At 34.7% G+C, this 27,396-nt stretch overlaps 2 protein-coding genes across 7 annotated transcripts in view; both read left to right on the top strand.

Moving 5' to 3' along the window:
* Positions 1-27,044, top strand: RNPC3 (RNA binding region (RNP1, RRM) containing 3). Of its 6 annotated transcripts, XR_005986775.1 has the most exons (16): positions 1-206; positions 2,074-2,121; positions 6,955-7,073; positions 8,023-8,106; positions 8,746-8,857; positions 9,934-10,002; positions 11,451-11,593; positions 15,505-15,630; positions 16,678-16,829; positions 19,943-20,104; positions 21,349-21,443; positions 21,531-21,589; positions 23,434-23,566; positions 24,269-24,340; positions 25,341-26,375; positions 26,838-27,044. XR_005986775.1 is itself a non-coding variant. In XM_041748387.1 (15 exons), the coding sequence occupies exons 1-14, from the start codon at positions 12-14 to the stop codon at positions 24,326-24,328; spliced, it is 1,554 nt and encodes a 517-aa protein (XP_041604321.1). In that variant the 5' UTR covers positions 1-11; the 3' UTR covers positions 24,329-24,340; positions 25,341-27,044. The 6 variants fall into 6 exon arrangements, 5 of the variants coding, with proteins under 5 accessions (XP_041604321.1, XP_041604320.1, XP_041604319.1 ...); XM_041748387.1 differs by having other exon boundaries at positions 16,681-16,829; positions 25,341-27,044; XM_041748386.1 differs by lacking the exon at positions 25,341-26,375.
* Positions 26,782-27,396, top strand: part of LOC121486932 (pancreatic alpha-amylase) — a 72,457-nt gene continuing 71,842 nt past the window's right edge. Inside the window, exon 1 of the mRNA XM_041748391.1 lies at positions 26,782-26,912. The gene's annotated coding sequence lies outside the window, so the exon portion shown is untranslated. The remainder of the gene's footprint in view (positions 26,913-27,396) is intronic.

Raw genomic sequence — 27,396 nt, 5'->3', positions numbered from 1 at the left:
CGCCGAGGGAAATGGCGGCTCCCGAGCAGCCGCTCCCGCCCATGTCCAGGGGATGCCAGAGCTCCGCCTCGCTCTCTCCGCCGCGGGGCGACCGGACCCTTCTTGTGAGGCACCTGCCGGCCGAGCTGACCGCCGAGGAGAAAGAGGACTTGCTTAAGTACTTCGGGGCTCAGTCGGTGCGCGTCCTGTCGGATAAGGGACGGCTGGTAAGGGCGCGCCGGTCCCGCGCTCCGGAAGGCCCGCGGCTGCTGGCGCCTCGGGGGGGCGGGGGGGGAGGGCGGCTGTGACAGCTGGAGGCCGAGCCGAGTGCGGAAGTGCGCCCGTGGAGCGGGGTCGTGCCCGTCCGCGCTCACGTCCAGACGTCGTGAGGCCGCGGGAAGCCGCGGGGGCCGGCGCCTGTGCTCGTCACGGCGCTGCCGGACCGGACCGGGCGGCTGAGAGTCGGGGCCCGAGGAGGCAGAATGGCGTCTTCCCTCGCCTCACCCCCCGGGAGAATCTCCACACTCCTCCGAGTTTGAGAGCGTTTCCTTTGGACTCCGAGTACTCTCGGGGATGAACTACAAAGAAATGTCGATTCACTTATAAGCAGCTGTTAAGACATTCATTAAAGTAGAGGTGAAAGTACAGTAGAAACCTCAGTAAACCGGGTAACAGCATTTCTACTAGATTTTTTAGGAAAAAAATTCTTCATGAAATTTCTGACGGAATCCGTTGGAATAGTATTTTAAGGTTTCTACGTAGGTGTTTACGGGATTATTCTATTTACTTTCATATCCGAAGATGTTTTAGGTGGATTTCTCTCCGTTACACTAGTAATGAGGATGTTAAGTTTCTGCCAGATAGTCTGTGATTGTGCAAAATATCAGTGGTTTTAGTCTTCTCATGTGGTTCTGGTATGAACCAGCGTTGAGAAGTACCGGGAAGACTGACCACTTGTGATCAAAGTGTCAAGTACACCAGCAAATACTAATATTCTCTGTCGTTAATGTAAGTACTCTTAATGAGGTCATCTTGGATCAGAGTAGACGAAATTAGAATGTGATATAATTACTCAAGCAACTTGTATATGCTTTAATAAGCTCTAGTAACATTATCCGTAGCATGATGATTTATTTACTCTCGACTTACCTTTTTTTTTTTTTTTCTGATGGCTTTTACACTATTTACAATTTATATTTAAAAATACACTTCTCCCATTGAATCCTTATTACAGGGATAAAGCACAAAGGAACTATGCACTTAGGAATGCTTTTTTGTTGATAAACATTTTTAAACTTTGCATTTGGCTGTACAGAAGTACGCTTAAGATCTTTAGATGTATTATAAATTAAAGATCTTTGGTATATTGGGATAGTTTAAGGGTCATCCTCTGTGAATAGTAGGGGTTTTTAAACTTCTGGTCTGTTAAACTATTTGAAAACATATATAAAACATGCTGTATAAGTGTGTACACCTTTACTTTTTTTTAAAGGTTTTATTTATTTATTCGTAAGAGACACTGAGAGAGAAAGGCAGAGACACAGGCAGAGGGAGAAGCAGGCTCCATGCAGGGAGCCCAATTTAGGACTCTGGGATCACGAAGTAAGCCCAAGGCTGACGCGCAACCGCTGAGCCACCCAGATGCCTCTGTGTGCACCTTTATATAAGAGCCTCCATAGCTACCAACTCAAGGAACTCTGATTCAAAAAAGATTCAGAACTACAGTGCTGAAATTAATGAACAGTTACAGTGATCTCGATTTTCCATGACTTTATTAATTTGTGAAATAAATAACTGTCAACTGGTAAAATCAGACTTCTTATGAGAAACTGAGATTGTATTAGAAATAATTTGTTCGGGATCCCTGGGTGGCACAGCGGTTTGGCGCCTACTTTTGGCCCAGGGCGCGATCCTGGAGACCCGGGATCGAATCCCACATCGGGCTCCCAGTGCATGGAGCCTGCTTCTGCCTCTGCCTATGTCTCTGCCTCTCTCTCTCTCTCTCTCTCTCTCTCTCTCTCTCTGTCTGTGACTATCATAAATAAAATAAATAAATAAATAAAATAAATAATTTGTTCCTTAATTCTTTTTCAGAAACATACAGCTTTTGCTACTTTCCCTAATGAAAAGGCAGCTATAAAGGTATGACTTTATTATTATTATTAAAGTTATCAACAATTTCCTATTCACTAGTTTGGTCAAAAGTGAGACATTGTTGAACTATCGTTTTCAAAAGCAAAAGTTTCTGTATTTCAGGAGTTTATTCCACAGACTGCATTTGGTTTATTCTCAAATCTTCCCCAAAGTTTAAGTATTTAGATGTAAGAATAGATTAACTTAAAGCAAATTAAAATTGAATTGTAATTTTATATGCAAGCAAAGATAAGTTCTAAAGAATGCAAAGATTAATAACTCTTTAACTGCCACAAATGTTTTCAGTATTAAAGGGAACATACATTAAAAAATAAATCCTAGAGATTCATTCACGAAGGAGGTGACATTTGAGGTAGACCTTTAATGATTAGTTGGACTTTGAGCAGAAAACAAAGGGAGATGGGCCTGTCAGGTGGAGAGAGAACACTAACTGAAGCTATAGGGCATGAAAAGTTGTAAGAGCAAAAACTAAGGGTTGAGGTGGAACTAGGACATGGAAAGTAGTTTGAATTTAAATTTGGGTGGGAGGAAGGGATTGAATTTTTAGTAGATACTACTTCCGGCATGTGCACACATAGTCACAATTTGAGCTGCACAATATGGTCAGGCCTGTGAAGATGTGGTAGATTAGATGTGGAAAAGATGGGAGGTAGGAAGGCCAAGTGGAAATTCAAGATAAGAGAACTCTTATAATGGCCAAGGCAAGATAAAGGATCCTAATAAATCAAGAAAAAGGCAAAGGGAAGGAGTAGGTATATACCTGATAGAGATTGAGTTTGCAGGCCTCGTGATCCCTATTGATACACAGCTCAAGAAAGGGAATACTTAAGATTTTTGGACTGAGGTATTGGGTTATTACATTAGCTGACAGGGCAGGATTCGGAGGATGTTTTCAAAGGTAGGTAATGAATTCAGATGTTAACTTTGAAGAGTCATTTAGCTACTTCTATGGAAAAAACTTTTAAAGATTATTTATTTGAGATGGACTCAGAGCATGAGCAAGGGGAGGGGCCGAAGGAGGGAGAAGCAGACTCCCTGCTGAGTGGAGAACCCCACAGGGGACGGATCCCAGGAACTGAAGTCAGCCGCTTAACCAACCGAGTATCCCAGGCACCACAGAATATTTTTGATGCAGTTAAAAAATATGGCTCTATTGCTGAGACAAGGTCAAATATGAAGTATCTTGAATCAGATGAATGGATGTGGTTGTCCAAGGGAAGATGATCCAGGAAAGGAGAATGAGAGGGAGAAATTCAAAAAGGAAGTAGAACTAGGAAAAAAAAATCATGGTTGAAAAGAGAAGAGAGTTTTCACAAGATGAGATCTTGTGATGACACAAAATAGGGAACAAATAGTGTATCAATAAAGGATTTTTTTTTATTGTGAAACAGTAGAAGTCACCCAAATTCTCATCAGTAAGGGGAAGGGATACCTTTATTCCTAGGCTGGACTACTGTTGGAGAATGAGGTCAAATGATTATGTATTAATAAGTAATGTAGCCTAGGTAAAGTACATGAATAAAGTTGCCACATATCATGTATGAGATGTAACATGGGGTTTTTGGAAATGCAGTAGTACATATGTTGGTTTATGCATAGGAAGAAAATGTAGCAAAGCTGTATACCAAATGGTTAATAAATGCTTTCTGTCAAGGAGGGATTATAGAAGACTTTCACATTATATGTATTTTTTTAACATACAGGTCCCCCCCACCCCCCAGAAAAGATTTTATATATATAGCGTAAGATGTTATAAATAAAATATGGCAATGAAACCCATATTGTTTTATGGTCAAGATTAACTTAGAGGAGAGGGTATGGAGCCAGTGTCTTTGGGAAATGTTTATAGTAGAGAAGGAATGAGAAGATGATAGCATCAATATGGTGTTTAGGTTACAGTGTATGTGACTGATAGATTTTTTTAAAAACCAGGGTTTAAGAATAAAGTAGCTGAGAGAATTGAGGAAATTAGTTAATATTAAAAATGAAAAATCATATATCCTGAAAGAGAATAGGTGTGATACCCATTTTGCAAACAAGAAAGTTGAAGTACTTAGAGCTTAGATGCCTTTTATTTCAGACAATCGAAGATTCACTGATAATGAAGAGGTCTAGAGTTGATTTAGGGACTTGAAAAATACTGAAACATTTTATTATTTTTTATTGAAACATTTTAAAATGAAAGAATCAAATAAGGATACATAAGCATAGTAAAACAAAATTGTCCCAATTAAGGCTTATAGTTCCATTTATTCAAAAATATGAAATGCTTACAATATGCTAGATGCTGCTTTAGGTCTTGGGATAAATCCATGAATAATATTTACAAAAAAATAGGTAAATAAACACTTATGTCCTCATTGGGGCTCACATTCTCAAAAAAAGGCAGATTATAGATAATAAACTTGTTTACTATTTTAGAACATGTTAAATACTGTGAGGTAAAAAGGCAAAAGAGCAATAGGATAAAGAGTACAAGATGGGGACAGTTAAGTTGCAGTTAGGGTGTTTAGAGTCATAGTTGAGTAACAATTTGAAGGAGTTGAAGTTAGCTAAAGAAATATATGGGGAAAGTACATTCCAGTCAACGTAATGACTGGAACAGGGGCACTAGGGTAGGAGAATGCCTGTTGTGTGCAAGTAAGCCAGAATGGCATAGGCAGACAGAATGAGGGGGATGTAGTTAGAATTTAAGGTCAGAGAATAAGAGACCATTTCATGTAGGTACTCTAAAGATCCTGGATTTTATGCTGAATAAATGGGGAGCTCTTGTAGTATTTTGAGCAAAGCAGTAACATAATGTAACATCTTTTTTTTTTTTTTTTTACATTTTTTAAAAGATTTTATTTATTTATTCATGGGGGAGGGGCAGAGGGAGAAGCAGGCTCCATGCAGGGAGCCTGATGTGGGATTCGATCCCAGATCTCCGGGATCAGGCCCTGGGCTGAAGGCGGCGCTAAACCACTGAGCCACCCGGGCTGCCCTAATCTAACATATCTTTAAAAGGATGTTGTGTTGAGAAGAGATGGGAGACAGGGACGAGTTAAAACAGGGAAATCTGTAAAAAAGTTATGGTAATTTAGCTCACAGATGATGGCCGTTTAGACTGAAGTGGTAAGAAGTAATTAGATTCTGGATATATTTTGAATGTAGAAGCAAACGATTTCTTGATGGCTTGGATATGCAATACGGGAAATAGGTCTTACAGATGATTCCAATATTTTTGACAGGAGTAAGTGAAAGAACGGGGTTACCATCAGCTGAAATATGAAAGGCTCCAGATAGAAAACATTTGGGGGGATGAGGAGAGAACATAGTGGTTCAATTTCTGAAGTGTCAATTTTGAGATGTTTGTTAGAAAGTAAGGAGAGCTGTCTGGTATGTTTTCTTGGAGTTTAGGACAGGCTTGGGCTGAGGTTATAAATTAGGGAATTAGGAGCAATGTGGGCATGGAATTTAAATTTAGGATGGTGATTAGATCACTAAGAGAGCTAGAAAGAGGACCAATAATAGAACCCTGGAGTATGCCAACTTTCAGACTTCAAGAAGGCACAAACCAAGAGATCACAGTAGAAGCCAGTGAGCTAGGAAGAAAACTACAGGAAGTATGTGTTGACATCAAGCAAACAACATGTATAAAGGAGAGAGCGATCAACTGTATTAAATGCAACAAAATGAAGATGGAAAGGAGACCATTGCTTTGGCAGTACAGAATTTGTCATCTTTGACAAACAGTGCCAGTGGACTGATGATAAGACATAAGGCTTACTGAAATGAGTTGGAGACTGCATGGGAGGAGAGGAGTTTCAGGTAAAAGACTTGGCTAACTTTTGTTTTTTAAGATTTTATTTATTTGAAAGAGAGAGTGTGCACATGCATTAGAGAGCACAAGCAGTGGAGAGAGAGAGAAGCGGGCTGCCCATCCAGCAGGGAGCGCGGTGTGCGGCTCGATCCCAGGACTCTGTGATCATGAACTGAACCACCCAGGTCCCCCGGCTTAGATAATTCTTAAGGAGTTTTACTGCAACTGTAATTGAAAGGAGGGGAGCAAAATGGGATCAATAGATGAATAAAAACAAAGTAGTATGGGAGAAGTTAGAAGCATATTTGTATGCTAATATGGATGATTCCGTACAGGACAGAAAATTAACAATGTACTTAAAAACACTCCCCATACAGAGTGGAAGAGAGACTCTTGAGTAGATGGAGGGTGGGATTTAGTATACGAGTCAAACAATTAGATTTAGGTAAAAACTTGGATAGTTAATACCTTAACAACAGAAAGTAGACTCATTTGCTGGTAGATGGGAATTATGATGGCAATCTGAACTTCTCATCTGGTTAATTTCAATTTTCCCAAAGTAGAAAGCAAAGTCCTAGGCTAAAAGGATGGGAAAGGAATGTTATGAGGTTAAGAAACAAGGAGAAAGTACAAAATAATATTCTAAGAGATAAGAAAAAATGAACTAAAAATGTAATAAGTATGGCATCATTAAGTTTCACCCCCAGATTTGCAATTGTGATCATGACTTTAAAGTGAATCTAGGCTGATTATGTATGTTTTTCTATTTTCAGTTGCTATTTTCAGTTGCATAGGTGAAGAGGGGTTTGGGTTTATCCAGATTTTAGTTTTGCTAAGTGGTAGGAAGCAGTCCCTTAGTAAATGACAAAGGCTAAGCACCTGGAGATTAGAAATGATTGCCAGAGATATATTAGCAGTATTCACAAAGATCATTGGAGATAATTATTATTGGAGATATGCTCTAACAACTAATTTTTTATCGCAATTATCAAATATTTACTCTTGTTTTCCAACTAAAGGCATTGACAAGACTACATCAGCTGAAACTTCTAGGTCATACTTTAGTTGTTGAATTTGCAAAAGAGCAAGATCGAGTTCATTCCCCATGTCCCCCTTCAGACCCTGAAAAAAAGAAAAGGTATGTAGTTAGGTTTTCCTAATATTTTAAAGTGTTTTTAAATCAGTTGTATTGGGTTAATCAATTGGGTTTCATCAATTGGGTTGTTTTCATACTAGCAAGTAAATAACTTGACATAATAAATTATATGTTTCTGTTTAATCTAGTATATTTATTTTGTTCCTAATTGTGCATTAAGAATCTGAGTGTTCATTTAATAATAAGAATTAATCAGTGTGAAGTGGGAAGAGGGTGGGTGAAAAGCATTCAACTTTAAGTGGAGGAATATAACTAGTATAAAGTCCTTGTTGTATTATAGACAGCAAGGTGTCATGAATAGGCATGGCCTTTGGTTCCCAGCAGTGACTCTTTGTAATTATAAAGCCTTTACAAATTTGCCCTTCCACTAGTGGTTCTCATAGTAGTCCCTGGGCTAGCTGCATTATGTAGGATCTTGATTGGAATACAGATTCTTGGACCTTACCCTAGTTCCACTGAATTTGAAATTTGAGGGGTGGAAGGGGAAGATAAGGCTCAGCAGTGTGAGTTTTAATAAACCTCCTTAGTGATTTTGATGCACATTAGAAACATTTGTGTATCACTGTTGTATACCATGTGAACTTCAGGGTTGATTTTTTTGGCGTGTGTGTGTGTGTTTTTGGTTTGTTTTGGTTTAATTATTTTTTGTCTGTTTTGTCAGTGAAATTTATCAGACCATCTTCATAGGGTTTCATTGAAGAATAAAAAGAATAAATGAAAATTTGTGCCTAGTTTGGAATAGAGAAGGAATAGTAAAGGTTGAATCTATTTCCCTTTCTTTTTGCTATTTGCTTGAGAAATGGTTTAAAGTTTTATTTATTATGGAACTATTTTCATAATACTCTGTTTAAAAAGATAATATGTCTTTTCTGTATGCAATTTTTTACTCTATTTCTAAAGATAAAATCAACTTTAATTCTGTATTTTCTAGATCTGATGACCCTGTGGAAGATGATAAAGAAAAGAAAGAACTTGGTTGTATAACCATAGAAAATGGAATTGCACCAAACCATGGGTTAGTGTTTTTTCTCTGTTTTGTTGTTTCTGTTTTGTTTTGTTTTGTTTTGAGTACGTATATATAGATGTGTATATATATTGTGAATAAGATATTTCAAAGGATATTTTATTATGGCATGTATATTTTCAATATATTGATTAAACATTTTGAGCTATTAGAGTTTATCACTGAATTTGGATCCATTAAAATGTTAAGAAAATAAAATAAGCTCTGGTAAGAAATACCTTACTTTTCACTAGTGCATGTGAAGAAAACAAGTTTCTTGTTCTTTTTTAAAGTTTTTATTTACTTGAGAGAAAGAGAATGCTCAGGCATGTGCACACGTACATGAACCTTGGGGGACGTGGGCAGAGGAAGATGAAGAGTAAGACTCCCTGCTGAACAGGGAGCCCAAAGGCAGCTTGATCTCAGGACCCTGAGATCATGACCTGAGCCAAAGGCAGGCACTTAACCAGCTGACCACCCAGGTGCCCCAAAGCAAGTTTCTTCTTAAATGTACTTATTTGGAATTATTAGGAACAAGGTAAAAGTACTGAATTATTTGAGCAGTTATATACTTCCTTAGGTTACCTAAAAATAAGTTATTGATATGAAACTTATTTAAAACATGATAAGCATTGTAAATATATTTTTTAGGCTGACTTTTCCTCTGAATTCATGCCTCAAGTATATGTACCCACCACCTTCAAGCACAATCCTAGCAAACATAGTAAATGCTTTGGCAAGTGTGCCGAAGTTCTATGTACAGGTAAGTAGAATGCAACTTACTTTCCAAAAATAAATGCTTGAATAGCTTGATAAGTTTTTTTCCATGCTAATTTTTATGCTTTTCATAATAGTGTTTGTTAATCAGACTAATTCAGACAGGCAATGATATTACAATTATTTAAGGATATCTTCTCAGCTTGAGCTGCTATAACTAAGTACCGTGGATTGGGTGGCTTATAAACAACAGAAAATTATTTCTCAGAGTACTGGAGATTGGAGCTCCGAGATTAGGGTGCCAGCAAGATTGAGTTCTGGTAAGGGTCCTCTTCTGGGTTGCAAATGGCTATTTTCTCTTTGTATCTTCACCTAGCTGAAAAGAGATGAGATAGCTCTCTGGGGTCCCTTTTATAAGAAACCCTAATCTCATTCAGAGGAGTCTATCCTTATGATTTAATTATTTCCTAAAGACCCTACCTCCTGATGCCGTCACATTGAGGGTTAGGTTTCAGCATTTGTATGTGGGTTAAGTCCATTGCAAAAGGTAATGAAATTTACTGCAGTCAAGTAAATGTATATATAAACTATGGTGTAGACGTACTAACATGTAGTATGTTAATACTAATAAATATAAGCTAATTTGGGAAATAAAACTTCTGGCAATTTTTGTTACTTGAGCATATACCTTTAACGTGGAGATTCTTTCTTAAAGGAAAAAACATAATAGATCCTTCAGCAAATGCTTGAAAGTATCAACAGTAGTAAGATACTTTGAAGTACAAAATAGGGGTGTTAATTTATTTTCATGTACTTTTTGTTTCATAATTCCACAGTAATCAATGGAAAGACAACATTTTGGTAGCATTTACATTGCAAGAACATGATATTTTTAATAATGAAAATAATGAGTGTTTGTAGAACTGACAAACATTTTAGGAAGGGGTAATCTTTTGAGATATACAGGTGGTGGTAATAGCCCTTTTTTGTGATAAAGCAAGAAGTGGCCAGCCTTTGCACTAAATCAGGAGTGTTACTGCAAAGTTTTAAAGTACATAAAATCTAAGATGTGAGTTGATTTATCATTTTACTATGTGATTTTCAATGTTTTGCTGCTTTAAGGTGCTTCATCTTATGAATAAAATGAATTTGCCCACACCATTTGGACCAATAACGGCACGACCTCCCATGGTAAGAAATATCTTAGAATTTTAAAGATTCATGGGGCGCCTGGGCGGTGCAGTCAGTTGAGTGTCTGACTCTTGGTTTCAGCTGGGATTGTGATCTCAGGGTCATGAAATCTAATCCTACGTTGGGCTCCATCCTCACTCAGCAGAGTCTGTTTAAGGCCATCCCCTCACACACCCCCACCCCCTACCTCCCACTCCTGGTTAAATAAATAAATCTTTAAAGAAAAAAAAAAAAAAACTTTGAAGGTTCAAAACTTCTCTTCTGATGTGGGATTATTGAGGCTGACCTTCACAAATATTGTGCCACTAACCTCTAATGAGCTTTGAAATTAAGGGGCAAATTTAAGTTATTATGATAATAATAGTCGGTTGAAGACTTGCAACTGTAGGGGAAAGCCAGAACATGAAAGAGAGGCTTTTCGTAATAGAGGCTGTCATTTCTGCCAGTGTTGTTCAGTCCTTGACTCAGAACATTTTGCTATTTTATAAAATAATTACATTTAACTTAATTATGTAAAATTTCCATTGTTCTGGTTTTATTGCATATGGAGTTTCATTTGCAGAAGTCAAAAGAAAGATAGCCAATAATTTTTATTAGAATATACTATGCAGATACATCAATTTTAGATGGCAATCTGTGTCTGTTTTTTTTTTTTTTTTTTTTTTTTTTTTTTTTTTTTTTTTGCAATCTGTGTCTGTTATTGAATCATTCTAGTTACTGTTTTGTTATAGTCCTTACTACTTGTTTAGATAATAGCAATGAGAAAGTAATTTGAGTCCTGACACTTAAATAGAAAATTTGCTTTTCTATTATGTATTGCATATAGACTGCTTTTCTAATATATATATATACCATTGGCTTCATAATTTTTCTTTGTATTCCCAACACCTCAATGCCTACCTAGTACATTACAGGAATATTCATTAAGATTAGGCTAACTGCTACAAACAAAAAACTCAAATCTTAGTCACTTAAGTATATATAGCAGTATAAGTTACTTGTGCATGTCAAGTCCATTCCAAAAGTAGAGCGGAATGATGTCTTACTCTTAGTCATTCAAAAGACCTAACTTTTCTTCACTATGTGCATTCCCAAATTGATGAGGGCATTACCATTTATCCTGCAGATCAAGAAGGAAGAGAAGACTATGGGTAGATTTTTTTTTTTTTTTTTAATGTTAGCATTCTGTTGGCTAAAACTCAGTTACATGGTGAATCTAATTATAAAAGAGGTTTGGAGATTTATTCCAGCTAGGTGCCAAGGAAGAATAAACAAGTTTTGTGATCAACTAGCAGTCTTTCTGTAGCAGGTGTTCCCTTAGTATGTGTTGAATGTGTGAAAGAATATCATTAGGGAGAAAGATGAGAATAACCTATCTGAACAGAAGTGGTTTTTCTATCCTATAAATATCATGGATTACCATATGAATACCATCTTCTTTTAATTAGTATGAAGACTATATGCCATTGCATGCACCTCTTCCACCTGCATCTCCTCAGCCACCAGAGGAACCACCTTTGCCAGATGAGGATGAGGAATTATCAAGTAAAGAATCAGAATACGAAAGCAGTGATGATGAAGACCGACAGAGGTCTGTAATATCAAAGGATATTTGTTTAGATTCTAAGAACAGATATGAGAAAGAGATTGTTTTTGCTCTTCTTAAATTTTGCCTGTAATTCTTCATAATTTGGGGTCATTAGAATTTTTCCCCAACTCCCCCAACCCTTCAAGCATATATAATAGGAATAGGTATAGAGTAAGATCTGATGGGGGACGCCTGGGTGGCTCAGCAGTTGAGCATCAGCCTTTGGGTCAGATCATGATCCCAGGATTCAGGATCAAGTCCCGCACCCAGCTCCTTGTGGGAAGCCTGCTTCTCCCTCTGCCTATGTCTCTGCCTCTCTATCTCTCATGAATAAATAAAATCTTTAAAAAAAAAAAAAAAAAGATTAAGATCTGAGACTCGGCATCCAGACCTAAGGAGAATTTTAGATTATGAGTAATTTTTTAGATTGATAATTATGGTATTATAAAATGCAGTTGATCCTCATAATTTGTGGATTATGTATTTGGGAATTTGTCTACATGCTAAAATTTATTTGTAACCCCAAAATCAATACTTGTAGTGTTTTTATGGTCTTTTGCAAATGTGGATATGCAGAGAATGGTGAAAAATTGGAGTCACTTGGCATGCACATTCCTAGATGAGGTAGAGCAGGGTGACATTCTGTCTTCTTACATTAGCTCCCATACTATAAACAAGTATCCTTTTTGTGGTCTGTTCAGTACCAAGCCTTTCACATTTTTATGCTGTTATTTGGTGATTTTGCTATTTACAGTGGTCCCCAAGCAGTGGTCCCTAAGCATAGCGTTAAAAGTGCTAACGTTTCCAAAATCAAGAAGGCTGTGATGTGCCTGACAGAGAAAACATGTTAGATAAGCCTTGTTCAGACTTGAGTTATAGTGCTGCGGATTATGAATTCAGTGTTAGTGAATCAACTATACGTAAAATAAGGTGTCCTTAAGCAGAGACAGATATGAAACAAGGTGTGTGGGGCGCCTGGGTGTTCCAGTCGGTTGAGTGTCTGCCTTCAGCTCAGTTGTGATCCCAGGGTCCTGGGATGGAGCCCCACATCGGGCTCCCTGCTCAGCGGGACCCCTCTTCTGCCTCTGCCGTTCACCCTGCTGGTGCTCCCTGGTGCTCTAAATAAATAAAATCTTAAAAAAAAAAAAAATAAAAAAAAAAACAAGGTGTGTATTGATCAGTTGGTGAGATTCTAGAGCATAGGCTTGCAGGTCCCAATCCTGACTTTCCCCTAGGGGCATTGATTCATTATTCACTAATTATTTATGGAGATTTATAAAACATAACTATCTCAAAGAAGAATAAGAATAGATTATATTCATATTTTTTCCTTCTTATTCCCCTAAATTTTATTCACCTCAGAATAAATTTCCAGAGCATTTCTGTGGGATTTTATACAAAACAATTCGTACTAATGCAGATTAACTTTTTTATCGATGGTTCTTGACAACCTACATATATTTTATTTAAATATTCTGGTGGGGATCCCTGGGTGGCGCAGCGGTTTTGCTCCTGCCTTTGGCCCAGGGCGCGATCCTGGAGACCTGGGATCGAATCCCATGTCGGGCTCCCGGTGCATGGAGCCTGCTTCTCCCTCTGCCTGTGTCTCTGCCTCTCTCTCTCTCTCTCTCTCTCTCTCTGTGTGTGAGTATCATAAATAAATAAAAATTTAAAAAAATAAATAAATATTCTGGTGAAAGGCAGTAGTTATTAATAATGTTTAGATGTATAATCCACAGCATAGCCTAGAACAGGAATTGCTAAACATTTTCTGTATAGAGCTAGAGTTTTGTTTTAATAGGAAAGCAGCTATAGGCAATACCTAAGTGAGTGAATATGGCTGTGTTTCAGCAAAACTTTCTGTTTACAAAGAGGTAAACAATTCAGCTGGCTGAATTTGGTCCTAGGGCTATAATGATATAATTGATATCCTCTAGCCTAGAAGACTACTCTGGACATATGAAGGGAATCCTTTCTCTTTTTTTTTTTTTTTTTTTTTGAGATTTTTCATATTTTTAAGTGATTGTTAGACCCAGTTTGGGGCTCGAACTCACAACTCCAAGATCAAGCATCACCAACTGAGCCAGCCAGGCACCCCAAATGATGAGAATCTTAGGTAACTGTATAGAAGTCAGATACAGGAAGTGGTTGATAGGAGTCAAAACCCAAGCAGAGAATCCAGGCAATAGTTACAAATAATCAGCAACAGTGTGGCTATTATCTCGTCACTGTTAACTTAAGCACTGGCTCAATAGACATTCCTTTTGGAGAAAGAGTTAAAGTATAGGTGGTGCCAAAACTACAAAAATGGTGTGAATAGAGGCGTTTAGGAAAGCTGGCAGTTCTTGATAGACTGTAACTTTAACTTGTTTCTAAGTAAACAACATTATAAAGTATTACGTTGGGTTAATTACAAAATCTCTATAAATTTTACTTTCTTTATAAAAATAATGATAGTAATCAGGAATGCTTTATGCAGACTGGCCAAAATCTTTTTTGTTTTGCTTTGTTTATTTGGGTTTCTGTTTAGGGATGTAGTGAGGAATTCTGCAAGTAATTCATCTTAAGTAATGAGAATAGAATCCTTGCAAGAATCAATCTCTGGTTTCATGCTTTTCTACTATCTTCTGGAAATCTAAAAAACAAAACATATTATTCAGCAAATATTTATCTTATGCTGGGCACTGTTGAGAGACTTGGTATATTTTGGGTGAGCAATTCATGAGTAGAAACATGTTTTGTATAATTGGATTTATTCATAAAATTTTGGGTAAACCTTGATCGTTAAAAAGCCTTACAAATGTATAACGTGTTTACATTTTTTTTTTTTTGTCATTTAGTTTAAAGCTTATTTTAACCAAATTCATATGTTTATATTTTTTCCTCACTTGGGTTTAAAGCTTATTTTAACCACATTCTCCTTTCTTGCATTTTGTTTGCATGTTTATTTTGCTTTTAAATTCTACAAATGTAACAAAAATAGAGCTGTGACTACTGGTTTTGAGCTTGTGCTCAGTGGAAACACTGTATCTGATTCTGTGGAAGATACAAAAATGCCTAGACAAGATCTATTTGCAATATCACACATAATGAGGATAAACTGGGTACAATGTATTATCACACCTTGATAATTACTTATAAAAAGCAACTTCAGAGTATAGTATTGAAAACTTTGTTCTTAAGTAAGTTATTTTGTTTGTGTATTGATTCATGTGCAACAATTACGAAAATGCTTTAAAATAAAAATAACTTCAGCTTAGGCTCTTTTTAATTAGAATAAGAATCAAAATAATCATACTGTATTTGTAAGGTATTTTGAATATCAGTCAAGAAAAGTAATAAAGTTACATATGTTACTATATCCTGTTCAACTTTTTGGCATCAAATGCAGCCATTTTATTTGGACAACTAATAATTTTCATAATAATACATATTTTTAACAGATAAATGGAGAAGCACCTGGGTGGCTCAGTTGGCTGAGCATCTGACTCTTGATTTCTGCTCATATCATGCTCTCAGAGTTGTGAGATAACTTCTCATTGGGCTCCGGGAGGCTACTTAAGATTCTCTCTCCCTTCTCCTCCTCCTGCTTGTGTTGTGCGCAGAGTGCCCTGTGTGTGTGTGTGTGTGTGTGTGTGTGTGTGTGTGTGTGTCCCAAATAAATCTTTAAGAAACAAAAAGATAAATTGAAACTAAGTAAGTGACAAGTTCCTTTTAAAGTAAAATGAAAGTTGGCCAAGGAAATTTAGAACTTGAGCTTATTTTAAATTATCTTAATTGATGGTTTAGAAACTATACTTCTATGTAAATCCTAACTTACGATGTAACATGTATAATTTATATTTATAGTTTAATTATACTGTGTGCTTCTACATGAAGAATTTCTGTTTTTACTTACTCTTTTCATAATGTAGAATGACCAAACTAATGGAATTAGCAAATCTTCAGCCCAAAAGACCAAAAGCAATAAAGCAGCACCATGTGAGAAAAAAGCAAAAAATAAAGGATATGTTGAAAACACCTTCATCTGCTTCACATGGGTAATTTTGTTTTGAATTATGAAATAAGATTTTTTCTGTATAATTTGTCTATTTGCTTTACTTGTGTCGTTTATAAACAATTACGGCAGACATTTTACTTGCCTGTTTGCCGTGGAATTCTATGTACTTTAATAATCACATAAAATTAATATTAATTGCAATTTTAATTTCATTTAGCGATTCTACCATGTAAATTTCACTCAAACTTGTAAGTAACTTCATAAATTGAGAATGTGTTTGTTAGGAATCTTTTTTCCCTTTTAATGTCTTTAATCTGTGTTTTTTAAAATTTAACATTAAGTATAAATATGATCTATGTTTCTCACCTGTGTATGTCTTAATACTGCAATCCCATGCTTTTGATCTCTATAGCAGCACTGAACAGTTAAAAATAACGTGAACCAAATTCAGTTTTCCAGTAGCCACATTAAAGGAGTAACAAAAAAAATAAAAATAAAAAATATAGGAGTAACAGGAAGCAGATGAAATTAAGTTTGATAATATATTTTATTTAACCCATTATATCCAAAATATTTCAGCATATAATTAATATAAAAATTACTGATATGTCACCTTTTTTTGTACAGAGTTGTTATAAGTCTAGTGTGTATTTTATGTACTTATATTTTAATTTGGCAGCTATATTTCAAGTGCTCATTAGCCATACATGTGGCTAGTGGCAATTCTTTCAGAGAGATAGCTTTCTTATATAGTACACAGTACATAAAAATGCTTATATTAAACATTAAATGAATGTCTTTGTATATTGGTAAATATCCTTAAGTTTGGATTCAGTAGTCCCCAGGTACTATTTCTGTCATTAGTGAGTGATTTCCCTTAATCTTAGTCTTCTAGTCTAAATAGTAATTTAACAGTGTTCATATTAGAAAATTTGTTGGGGTTTCTTGAAGTGGTAAACGTAAGTTTGTGCAATGCCTATAGTATTATGAATACTTTGTCAGTGTTAATTTAAGGTAAATATGAGTAATGTGTTACTCAAGATTTTATTTGCATTTGCAAAATAATGTTGTCACTATTTATAAACAGCAGTTTACATCCAGTGCTGTTACCTTCGGATGTGTTTGACCAACCACAGCCTGTAGGTAATAAGAAAATTGAATTTCATATATCTACTGACATGCCATCTGCATTTAAGAAAGATCTAGAAAAAGAACAAAATTGTGAAGAACAAAGTTATGGTAAGTATATTCTAGTTGTTTATATGCTATGTAAAAATTCTTCTCATTCTGCCTTTTTGTTAGAATTAAATTTTAAAAATATGCAGTTAGTCTTTTTTAATATGGAATACTGTCCATTTTGAACTTTTTCATATAACTAAAAAAAATGCTTAATGATGAGACCATCACTGTTGCCTTTTGCTAGTAATGAACTTCAGGGTGAAATTTAGTCTGGTTTTTGTTGTTTACACTAAAGATGCAATAGAACAATTATTTTTTTTCATAGATGTGATATTCTGTGGCTTTATTAGTATATTTATATTATTGATAAGTAAACAAGCAATGTGACTATTGTGTGTATTGTAGATTTAATGTAAATTTTTTTTTTTTAATCCAAAAGACATAGATTATTTACTAAGATACTATTCTTAAGTTTAAAGACAGTTTATTGGGCAGCCCGGGTGGTTCAGTGGTTTAGTGCCGCCTTCGGCCCAGGGCGTGATCCTGGAGACCAGGATCGAGTCCCATGTCGGGCTCCCTGCATGGAGCTTGCTTCTAACCTCTGCCTGTGTCTCTGTCTCGGTCTCTTCTGATTCTCATGAATAAATAAAATCTAAAAAAAAAGCTTACTAAAATTATAGATATTTATTTGTTTTAGGCATTAATTTGATACTATAGTGGCATTCCTTTGTTTAATTTTAATTTCATAAAACAGATTTCTAGAAACAGTAAAACAGGAGCTTATAGAGTAAAAATTTAAAAGGTTAACACCTCAAACCCCACTTTCCCCTATCTCACTACCATTGTTAATAATTTAGAATATAGCTATTCATCCAGATCTTATCCCTGTACATGTGTAAACACATTTTCTCTTGTTTTAAATGAGCATCATGTTTTGTGTAATGTTTGTCATTGACTTAATATTGACTTATTGAAATCATACAGCATAACAGCTTTGTGCTGGGCACTAAAGGACAAGTTAGATGTGGTCTGTGATCTTTAGGAGTTTAAAGTCTAGTGGGAGTAGCTTACTATATCAACAAAAAATATATACCTTATTTTTTTATTGGCTGCATTATACTACATAATATAGCTACATCAATCTTTAATTATGCTCTGTTGATAGAAGTTGAGGTAATTTCTGTTTTTTTACTATTTGAGAAACTACTCATCGTACATTTTTGCACATATATCTTTGACCATTTGTGTGAATATGAGATTATAGAGTTCCAGTAAGTATTGCAAATGTAGCGAGTGAAAAACTAATTTTAATTTCTTTCTCATGGTTAGAATGCATTGCCTTTTCAGATAGCTTCTTGTTTTTTTCTCTTTCTTAGGGAAATAGATAATTTATTTAACAGCTAAACCTTATTTGTAACTTTACAGTATTTCGCTGTATGGTATGAGGCTGCCGTTTGTACTCTTGTCCTGGCCCTATTGGCATTAAAGGTGGGCTTGGGTCGGCCATTGGACCATAATCTCCTCCAGAGGGGCAGCATGTGCAGAACCTCTGCCCCAGAGCGCAGTGCCTGTGGAGCATATGACAAATATTGGCTGTGAGACAAGATGATCCAAGTAAAAATGCATGGTGCCAATGTCTAAATATTAGCTATTATTGTTTGTTTTTTAAGATTTTATTTATTTATTCATGAGAGAGAGAGAGAGAGAGGCAGAGACACAGGCAGAGGGAGAAGCAGGCTCCATCCAGGGAGCCCGACATGGGATTCGATCCCGGGTCTCCGAGATCAGGCCCTCCACTGAAGGCAGCTCTAAACCAGCTGAGCCACCCAGGCTGCCCTATTGTGTGTTGAATAAATGAACAGTACCTAGGGCACACAGATGGCTCCATTTTTGTTTCAATATATATATATTTTTTTTCTTTTTGAATATTTTTCTTCATGTTAATCACCCTTAGACACAATATTTTTGTTTTTTTAAGCTTAAATTACTCAGGGGTCTAGGTGATTTTGACAGGGTGACAGTCCTCCCATTCAACATCAGTGTCAGGTAGCAATGTTGAAGTAACAGTAGAAGCAGTCTTAAGTTTTTCTCTTATGGATGCTTTCAGGCTACAGGAAGGAGATCTGTTCCTATAACAATTTTTTAACATTATTAAGAAACTTTTATGATCTTAAGTGTAGCATGTTCTTTGCATCATGCTCATAGCTTTTTAGAGTGTTTTTTGTTTGTTTTTTGGTGGTATGACTAATTTTTCTAGTGAACATTTAACCCTGTCCTTGCTGTGCCAGTTTAATTTCTGCAGTGTTTTTGAATTTTCCTAATTGAATAATTTCTTAAGTATGAATACTTGTTTTCCTTTACTACTTGTAAAGCTTTTATGAAGCTTTTTTGGTATCGTCAAATGGAAATGACATGATTTCATCATAGGTACTGATCTTAATCTTTTAATCATCTTTGATAAGATTGAAGGCTGTTTGATATTTTGATGTGGCACTCTGAAGTCTTCAGACCCATTGTATAAATAATCTTGAATGATGACATTTCATTACAGTAATGAAGTGCAAATTTCTTTCATGTAATTATTAATAATTCACAGTGAATAGGTTAAACAAAGTATTTATTATTGACCCCCACCAACCTTCATTCTGCCAATCTTGCCAATACATTTTATTTTTTTAGGTGCCCCTCTGGCACCTCAAACTAATAAATACATTGAAAATGAATTCATTTTCTTTCCACTTTGCAGGCCCTATAAATAGCACCACAAAGCAGCTGTTTGGCTGTTAGCTTATTGTGTGGCTGTTTTCATATTATTGTGGCAGAGCTTAATAGCCATGACAGAAACCATATGGCCTACAAAGCCTAAAATATTTGCTATTGAGAAAAATACCAAAGTTTTAGTGCCAAAAGATACCGAATTTTTTTTTTTTAAGATTTTATTTATTCGTAAGAGACACACAGATAGGCAGAGACATAGGCAAAGGGAGAAGCAGGCCCTACGCAGGGAGCCCAACATGGGACTCAGTCATCACACCCTGGGCCAACAGGAGGTGCTCAACCGCTGAGCCACCCAGGGATCCCCGCCAAAAGGTATCTTAAAATTAAAAATGGAAAACAAAGCCTGTTTTAAAAAGTGGGAATTTTTAATGGCTTATGTTAATGTTAACTTTCAGATTTGCCTGCTCCTGAAGGTGATGCCCCCAATGTAGGATTTGGAAAAATCTTCCCCAAACCTAATTTGAACATCACAGAAGAGATTAAAGAGGACTGTGATGAAATGCCATCAGAATGTATTTCTAGAAGGGAGTTGGAAAAAGGCAGAATTTCTAGAGAAGGTAACTTCATGAAATAAATGTTTATTTCATTTCTTTGATGTGTCAGAAACAACAAATTTCGTGTTCTTTATTTTGATTAAGGCATGTATTTCAACACATCTTTCCAGTTAATGTTTTTAATCACTGCTTTTGGTTTTAATACCCATATTTTGTAGGGAGGAAAGTCTCTCTCAATACAGTGTTTTCAGTTTATTAGGAAAAAAAAAATGTTTTCATTCCTAAAACTTTTTATATAACATTAAAAAAAAAATCAAGTGACCCATTGTCTGGAGTTTTGTGTTCCAAATACAGTGGATATGTCATCATAGTTTTGTGTTTGAGATGCACGCAGTGCAGTTTAAAAAAGAATAGTTTCAATTATTTGGTGGTTAAAAGTCTGTGTTTAAGGATTTTATATCCTAACGTGATAGATTTTTTTACTTCTAAAGAAATTTTCTGGGCAGCCCAGGTGGCTCAGTGGTTTAGGGCCGCCTTCAGCTTAGGGTGTGATCTGGAGACCCAGGATCAAGTCCCACGTCGGGCTCCCTGCATGGAGCCTGCTTCTCCCTCTGCCTCTGTCTCTGCCTTTCTCTCTCTCTCTCTCTCTCTCTCTCTCTCATGAATAAATAAAATCTTGAAAAAAATAAAGAAATTTTCCTGTTTTGTACTTTTTAGGAAGATTGACATGTAACATTATAATTTTTCCCATAAAAATGGGGAATAAACTTCCAATTAGCATTTTCGCATAGAACATCAGTTGCCAGGAACTGATTATTGAACTACCAGTAGCTATATAGGGATCCAGAAGCCACAGTTTATATGAAGTACTTAATTAGGTTTGAGTAATTTATTCTCCTGTTTGACCGTTGGTGCCTGGTGGTTTGGGAAATTGACTTTAAGTTAAACAGTGACACAAATGGTTGATAACGTACTTATCTGCTTCAGGTTTTTTTTTTTTTTTCTTCAATCTTTTTAATAAAGTAAAAAGCTTTTATTGTAAAGGAGCTTCAATAGTAGATATTTTATTAGACAAATTTTAGTTATGCTAGATGGCCTGAAATTTTTAAGCTTATTTGCATATTATCAATTCAGATTTTTAATTAGTGTTTTTATTCATGTCATTGCTATTAATGGTTATTATGGTTGTGACAGTTTCATAATGCTTTATTTAGTGCTTGTATTTGAATGTTGTTAAAGCTTTTCTTTGAGAAAATTAATGAAAAAATCCTAATTTATATCCTCCTTTTGTTTTGTTTTTAAATAAGAAATGGAAACACTGTCAGTTTTCAGAAGTTATGAACCTGGTGAACCAAACTGTAGAGTTTATGTAAAGAATTTAGCTAAACATGTTCAAGAAAAGGTAAGTTGAAATTTGTAAATTGGCATTATTGTTTTACTTCTTTTTTCCTGAACCTTCTTACTTGTCTTTTTCTTATTAAAATTCTAGGACCTTAAATTTATTTTTGGGAGATATGTTGACTTTTCATCAGAAACACAACGGATAATGTAAGTAGGAGTCATATTCTCAAATTATGTTTTGTTTTTATCCGTTATGAATTAGCTTTTCTTAAATCCCAGCACTTTCCCTTTAGAGATAAAAATTATAGGAAGAAATTGCTCTTACCTGTTACATGATTTTAACAATACACACAGTGATATTTATGGCTGAGTTCCCATAAAATTTTATACAAACAGCCTAAATTGCAGCCCTAATCCCCATTTCTAAATTAGTGGTTCTCAAACTTTAACCTGCATAAGAATCATCTGGAGAGCTTGGTACCGTTTCCTAGGCACATCTAGGTTAAGGTAGGGCCTATGAATTTATATTTCTAAAAAGCTCATTGATCATACCAAAACTGCTGGTTTAAAGATTGCACTCTGAAAACTACTGTTTTAATGACTCATTCAGCAGTATATATAGCAATCCAGCAGAATTTTTCAGATTCTTAACTTTGACAGTAACTTCCCTTTGTTTAATTAATCTACGTTAAGCAAGGCTCCCGATTTTATGAGTGCAAAAGATAGGAATATGATCTGTAAATGCTATAAAAGCTAATATGTAGAGTTAAAATTTTGTTCTTTAAAATGCCATAGTTAGCTCCAAAGTATAGAAGATCCTTGGCCATATAAGTTAGAAGTAGAGAAAAGTAGAAAAGGTAGAGAGATAGACTTGAGTGGTGGTAAAATGGAGGAGTAACTGGAACTAGTTTTGTTTTAATCTTTTAAATCTTAGCTAGCTTGTTTATACTCATTAGTGGCAGAAATCTTTCCTTATCAGTCTACCAAAAGTTTCTTTTGCTAGGCATGCAAAATACTGGCCCTTTATTTTTGTTGCTACCTTAAATCATGATTATAAGATACAGAAAAAAAGTATATACGTATGAAATGTTTTACGTACATAAATACATACTAGTTTACGTCTGTTTTTTAGTATTGCTGCAATTAGAATTTGAGGGGGAAAATAATTTTATATGGAGAAAGCTATATACATCAAATGATAAGTTATAGTTTTCCCAAAATTTTTGAAAAATGAATAATTATGGAATAATAGAACATTATACTTGGAATAAAAAAAAGTCTGGCTTGTATTTCTGCTCTAGTTTTAGCTATCTGTATTACCTGGAAGTGTCACTCATAATCTGTAGACGTCACCTGTAAAATAATGATTTTTGACTAGATGATCAATAGGGTCCCTTCCCTTTCTACTCTGAAGTTCTGTGTCACTTTTCTGTAGTTCCTTTCAGCCTTTCTATTCTTGGTTATTTAATTGTTTTTTTGTCATGTGTTTTATTGTTTTGTCAAACAATATTGAGTTGGCTGTATGAAATTTTTTAAACATAGAGATATGAAATAAAGGTTTAAGTTTGCTTTTGTAGTTTGCAGTAATTTTTAAATTACATAAATACATTTAACATAGCTTAGAAGGATAGATACAAGGTCATTATCAAACTTTTATTACTTAGAATCAATTTTAGAACAGAATACAAAACATAATTTTATAAAGTCTAATGTTTTATTCAGACACAATCATTTTTACTCTGAAATAGCAAACATTGGGCAGCCCTGGTGGCTCAGCGGTTTAGCGTTACCTTTGGCCCGGGGTGTGATCCTGGAAACCTGGGATTGAGTCCCATGTCAGGCTCCCTGCATGGAGCCTGCTTCTCCCTCTGCCTGTGCCTCTGCCTCTCTTTCTCTTTCTCTCTCTCTCTCTCTCTCTCTGTCTCTCATGAATAAATAAATAAAATCTTTAAAAAAAAATGAAATAGCAAGCATTTTACATTTCTGTTCCCATGCTCAGAATTGTTTGACATTCTTTAAATCAAAATCTCTTTTTCTTCCTTGACTTCTAGGTTTGATATACGTTTGATGAAAGAAGGTCGCATGAAAGGACAAGCTTTCATTGGACTTCCAAATGAAAAAGCAGCAGCAAAAGCCTTAAAGGAAGCTAATGGATATGTTCTTTTTGGAAAACCTATGGTGGTTGTATCCTTTAAATAATCCATTCCAAAGAAAATGTGTTTTTTAGTAGAAAGGTATACCTGAAACTAATTTTTATGTTATCTTTTAGAAATCTCAACCGCTGGTATTCTAGCTTGAGATACTCCGTTATAAACATACTTAGCTGAGTGACATGGCTGTTGTTTTAGACTTTTATTAGAAAATAAAAGAACCTTAGCAGCATGAGATTATTATAATATCTAAACATTTAATTTATATAGCTCAGAAGTACATTTTTAGGCTAAGCCTAAAAGACTAAACTATCTAAAGGTACACTTGTAGTCATTATAAAAGATACAGTTCATTGTAGTTTTTAATGTTTTATTGTAGTATAATTCATATTTCTATTTGGAAATTTTAACAACCGAAATGTATACTTGGATTAAAGATTTTGCTTCTAGTAGTTAATGCAGTTTGCAAACTAGAAATCCAGTGGGATAGATGAAGTGAAGATCCAGGTGTAAAAAATGAGTATAAAGAAAAAGTAAAATTTTTTACTTCTGCAAATCATGGGCAGCAGACAGGAGGCGCTCAAGAAAAAATATATTTGATAGACGGCTGAGAGTAGGAAAACAAATATAAGAGTTAAATTTTAAAAACTACTCCTATCCTACATTAGGAAGTTCTTATTTATCTAGAGAAGATTACTGTCATGTTGGTGAAGAAACCTTAATTTATAAATATTAGCAATTTGCTCGATCTGCTAGACCAAAACAAGATTCTAAAGAAGGAAAAAGGAAGTGTTAAAAATTAGTAAAGGTAAGTGTGAATATAACAGAGTAAAAGAACAAGACTTTCTTGAGATAAAGTTAAGGATAAAGCTTGATAGAGTGGTAATTCAGGTATCTTCTGAGGTTTTTAAAAGATAAGATCAGTTGATCCATCTATCCATCCATGTCTGTTTCACTATGTCACTATCTCTGCAATCAATTCCCAATAAATTTCAGAATTATAACTACCGAATAAAACCCATCTGTTTTTAAAAGGAAGTTTAGAGAATGAATTTATGAGGGGACTATATGTCTTTGTCTTAAAACTTTTTCAGTTTACAGGAAAGCAATGGTTCTTAAACTTTAACATATCTTACAGTCACCTGAAGGGCTGATAAACCAGTTTGCTAGGCTTCCCCTCACCCTCACCCAGAGGTTCTGATTCAGTAGGTCTGGAGTAGGAGCTTTGGGTCGTCAACCATGCCAGTTTTCCTGTGCTGAGACTGGAAAGCCGAGACAAATTGGTTGTTCTTAATGGGGCCTAGGAATTTGTATTACTAATTACACATGTCACAGAAATGTTTACATATTTTTTGTGGAATGAAATCTTGTGCTTTTTATAGGAGTAATTTAAATGCATACTTATGTAATTTAATGATTAAAAATAATAGAATTAACCATTTTAAAGTTCTAAGTTTGTGTAATTGACTTAAGAAACGAGTAGAAATATACTTTTTGTTTTATTTTAAATCTTTCTACCTTTATAAACTGGAAAAACATGAAGTAACTCAGTCAACAGTACTGATGTTAAGCTGAAAAAATTATATAACTAAATAAGGGAAAATTTTGCTTAATGTTATTCCTTTTGTGAAATGCCTTGAATATTTGAATTTTATGAAGTATCTATACTGATTGAATCAGAATTCTTACAAGTACCTTAGTGGAACAGTTAAAATAACAATTTTCAGTGTGTGTTTAAAAATATCATTTATAAATCTAATGTAAAAATTGAGAAAAAAATTAAACTGCATTCTGCTGTTCTTCTTTAGAAGCATTCCTGCGTAAATACTGCTGTAATACTGTCATACAAAGTGTATCCTTTCTTGTTGTATCCTTTTTGGGGCAGTGTTTTCTGTTTTTCCTAGAAATGTTTTGTCCCTCCCCCATTGATTCAGATTAAGCAATATTTTTTTATAACTTATTCAGAAGAGATATTTCTAAAATTATCAGTGTTGATTGGACAAATCATTTATGTCCTTTTTAGATCTGTTAATTTTCTGTGCTATTCTTGAGGTTATGTAATTTTTCCAGGGAAAGTTAGTGAATCAGGTCAACTTATTTACTTGGAGAATGTATTCATCTGTTTTTACACAGAATTTAGTCTTGTTTCTTATATTTATGTATTTCCTAAACCTAATTCAGTAACACATGCTTTCTGTTTTATGATGTATCTGGCTTAGGTGTTGTATATAACATGTTATAAAATTTGGAAAAAGGACTTTTTTTCTTTTAAAAAAGTATATACACTGAAAAGAACTGAATTTCTTTGTAAATTCCAAGTAAGAGAGCAGACCTCACATCTGCGGTTTTATTATTGGTATCTCCTTTGAGATAGCAAGTAGAAGTATTTTTTTTCCCCTCTTTTTCTAAACAAAACTAAAGGGATAAGAAAAGAGGAACAGAGGGAAGAAGACATAATGTTGACTCAGGGTAGCACATTAAGTGGAACCAAAAAAAAAAAAAAAAAAAACAGTCCTGGTAGGTATATGTAGTAACAATGGTTTCCAGACTGGTTGATTATCGGAATTCCCCAAAACCATGATTCTTAGTCATGACCACATTTTGGAATCACCTGGGAAACTTAAAAAAAATAAAAAATTAAAAAAAAAATGATGAAATAAAAGGCTAAAAATGTACTAATGCCTAGGTTTCTCCCCATTTTGATTTAACTAGTCTTGGTGCACAGCATAGATACTGGAATTTTTCAAACCTCCTAATGTGTGACGAAGGTTGAGAACCACTGAAGAAGGATTTTTAGATAGATTCCTGGACACTCTCCTAAAACTAATAAGTCAGAATTTCTGGTAATGGGACCAAGAATCTAATTTGAAAAGATTTCTTTAGTAATTCTAAGGGATGATCAGTTTGGATACTAGTTTGTTAGAGTAAAATGGTTAGATACCTAATGCCAACCTAGTCATTCAATCTCCTGTAAGTAGGAAAATCAAGAATTGGAGCCTCTGCACTTCTTGCAAATCCTGCTATTGCTAATACTATGAAAACAATGAAAAATTCTGTTAGTAATTATTGTCACATTAAGAATACAAAAAATTACAGATACTGAAATTGCTATTTTTATAGAAGTTAAAATGTTTTATTTTTTAATGTTTTAAGCAGTTTCCTTATAAGCAATTTATTTAGACAATTAAAAGTTTGTAGTACTGACATGATTCACTAATTTTCTAAATATGAATGCTTTTAGTTATTTTAAAACCAATTAACTGTTTTACAATCATTATTTTTAATGAATTCTTATGGTGTTTTAGGTTCCTTTTGATTCCGTGTCTTCCAACTGCTTTCCAAATTTAAGGAGAAGAAAATGACACCTGGTCTATGGAACTGTGCGTAACAGCTTTTAAAGTATATTTAAAAGTTAAAAAATCTATATGCATTAAATCAGTTTATTGGAGATATATTACATGTATTTTAATCATCTTCCTCCTATATAATAAATTATTTTCTTTCCAATAAAATATTGTTCTTAATTTTTCTTTATGTTGTTTAATACATTTAGAAAGTATAATTTGATAATCACATAAAATTTTTTGAGGTAATTTTACAATACTAAATAGAAATTTTCTCTTATGATTACAGATACTGCCCTTTTTCATTACCTGGATACTAATACACTTAAACATAGTCTTTTATAGTAATGTTATTTCTTTTTTTTTTTTTTTTTTTTTTTTTTTTTTAGTAATGTTATTTCTTATATTTATTTATGGAGTGGTTTTATTTGGCTATGAGGCTTTTGTTTTTTGTTGTTTTTTGTTTTGTTTTAGTAGTAGGAGATTTTCCCCACTTTAGGAAATTTGTATTCCTGCCCTA

The sequence above is a fragment of the Vulpes lagopus genome, chromosome 3, assembly GCF_018345385.1.
Source record: "Vulpes lagopus strain Blue_001 chromosome 3, ASM1834538v1, whole genome shotgun sequence".
NCBI lineage: Eukaryota > Metazoa > Chordata > Mammalia > Carnivora > Canidae > Vulpes > Vulpes lagopus.
The sequence above is the reverse complement of the archived record's forward strand: the minus strand, read 5'-3'. Positions and strand labels throughout refer to the sequence as shown.

Coding starts and splice junctions, on each gene's coding strand:
- RNPC3 (XM_041748386.1), top strand. CDS start 12: ATGGCGGCTCCCGAGCAGCCGCTCCCGCCCATGTCCAGGGGATGCCAG. Junction 10,003..11,450: donor TAACGGCACGACCTCCCATG/GTAAGAAATATC, acceptor TCTTTTAATTAG/TATGAAGACTATATGCCATT. Junction 23,567..24,268: donor TTGGAAAACCTATGGTGGTT/GTATCCTTTAAA, acceptor TATAAATATTAG/CAATTTGCTCGATCTGCTAG.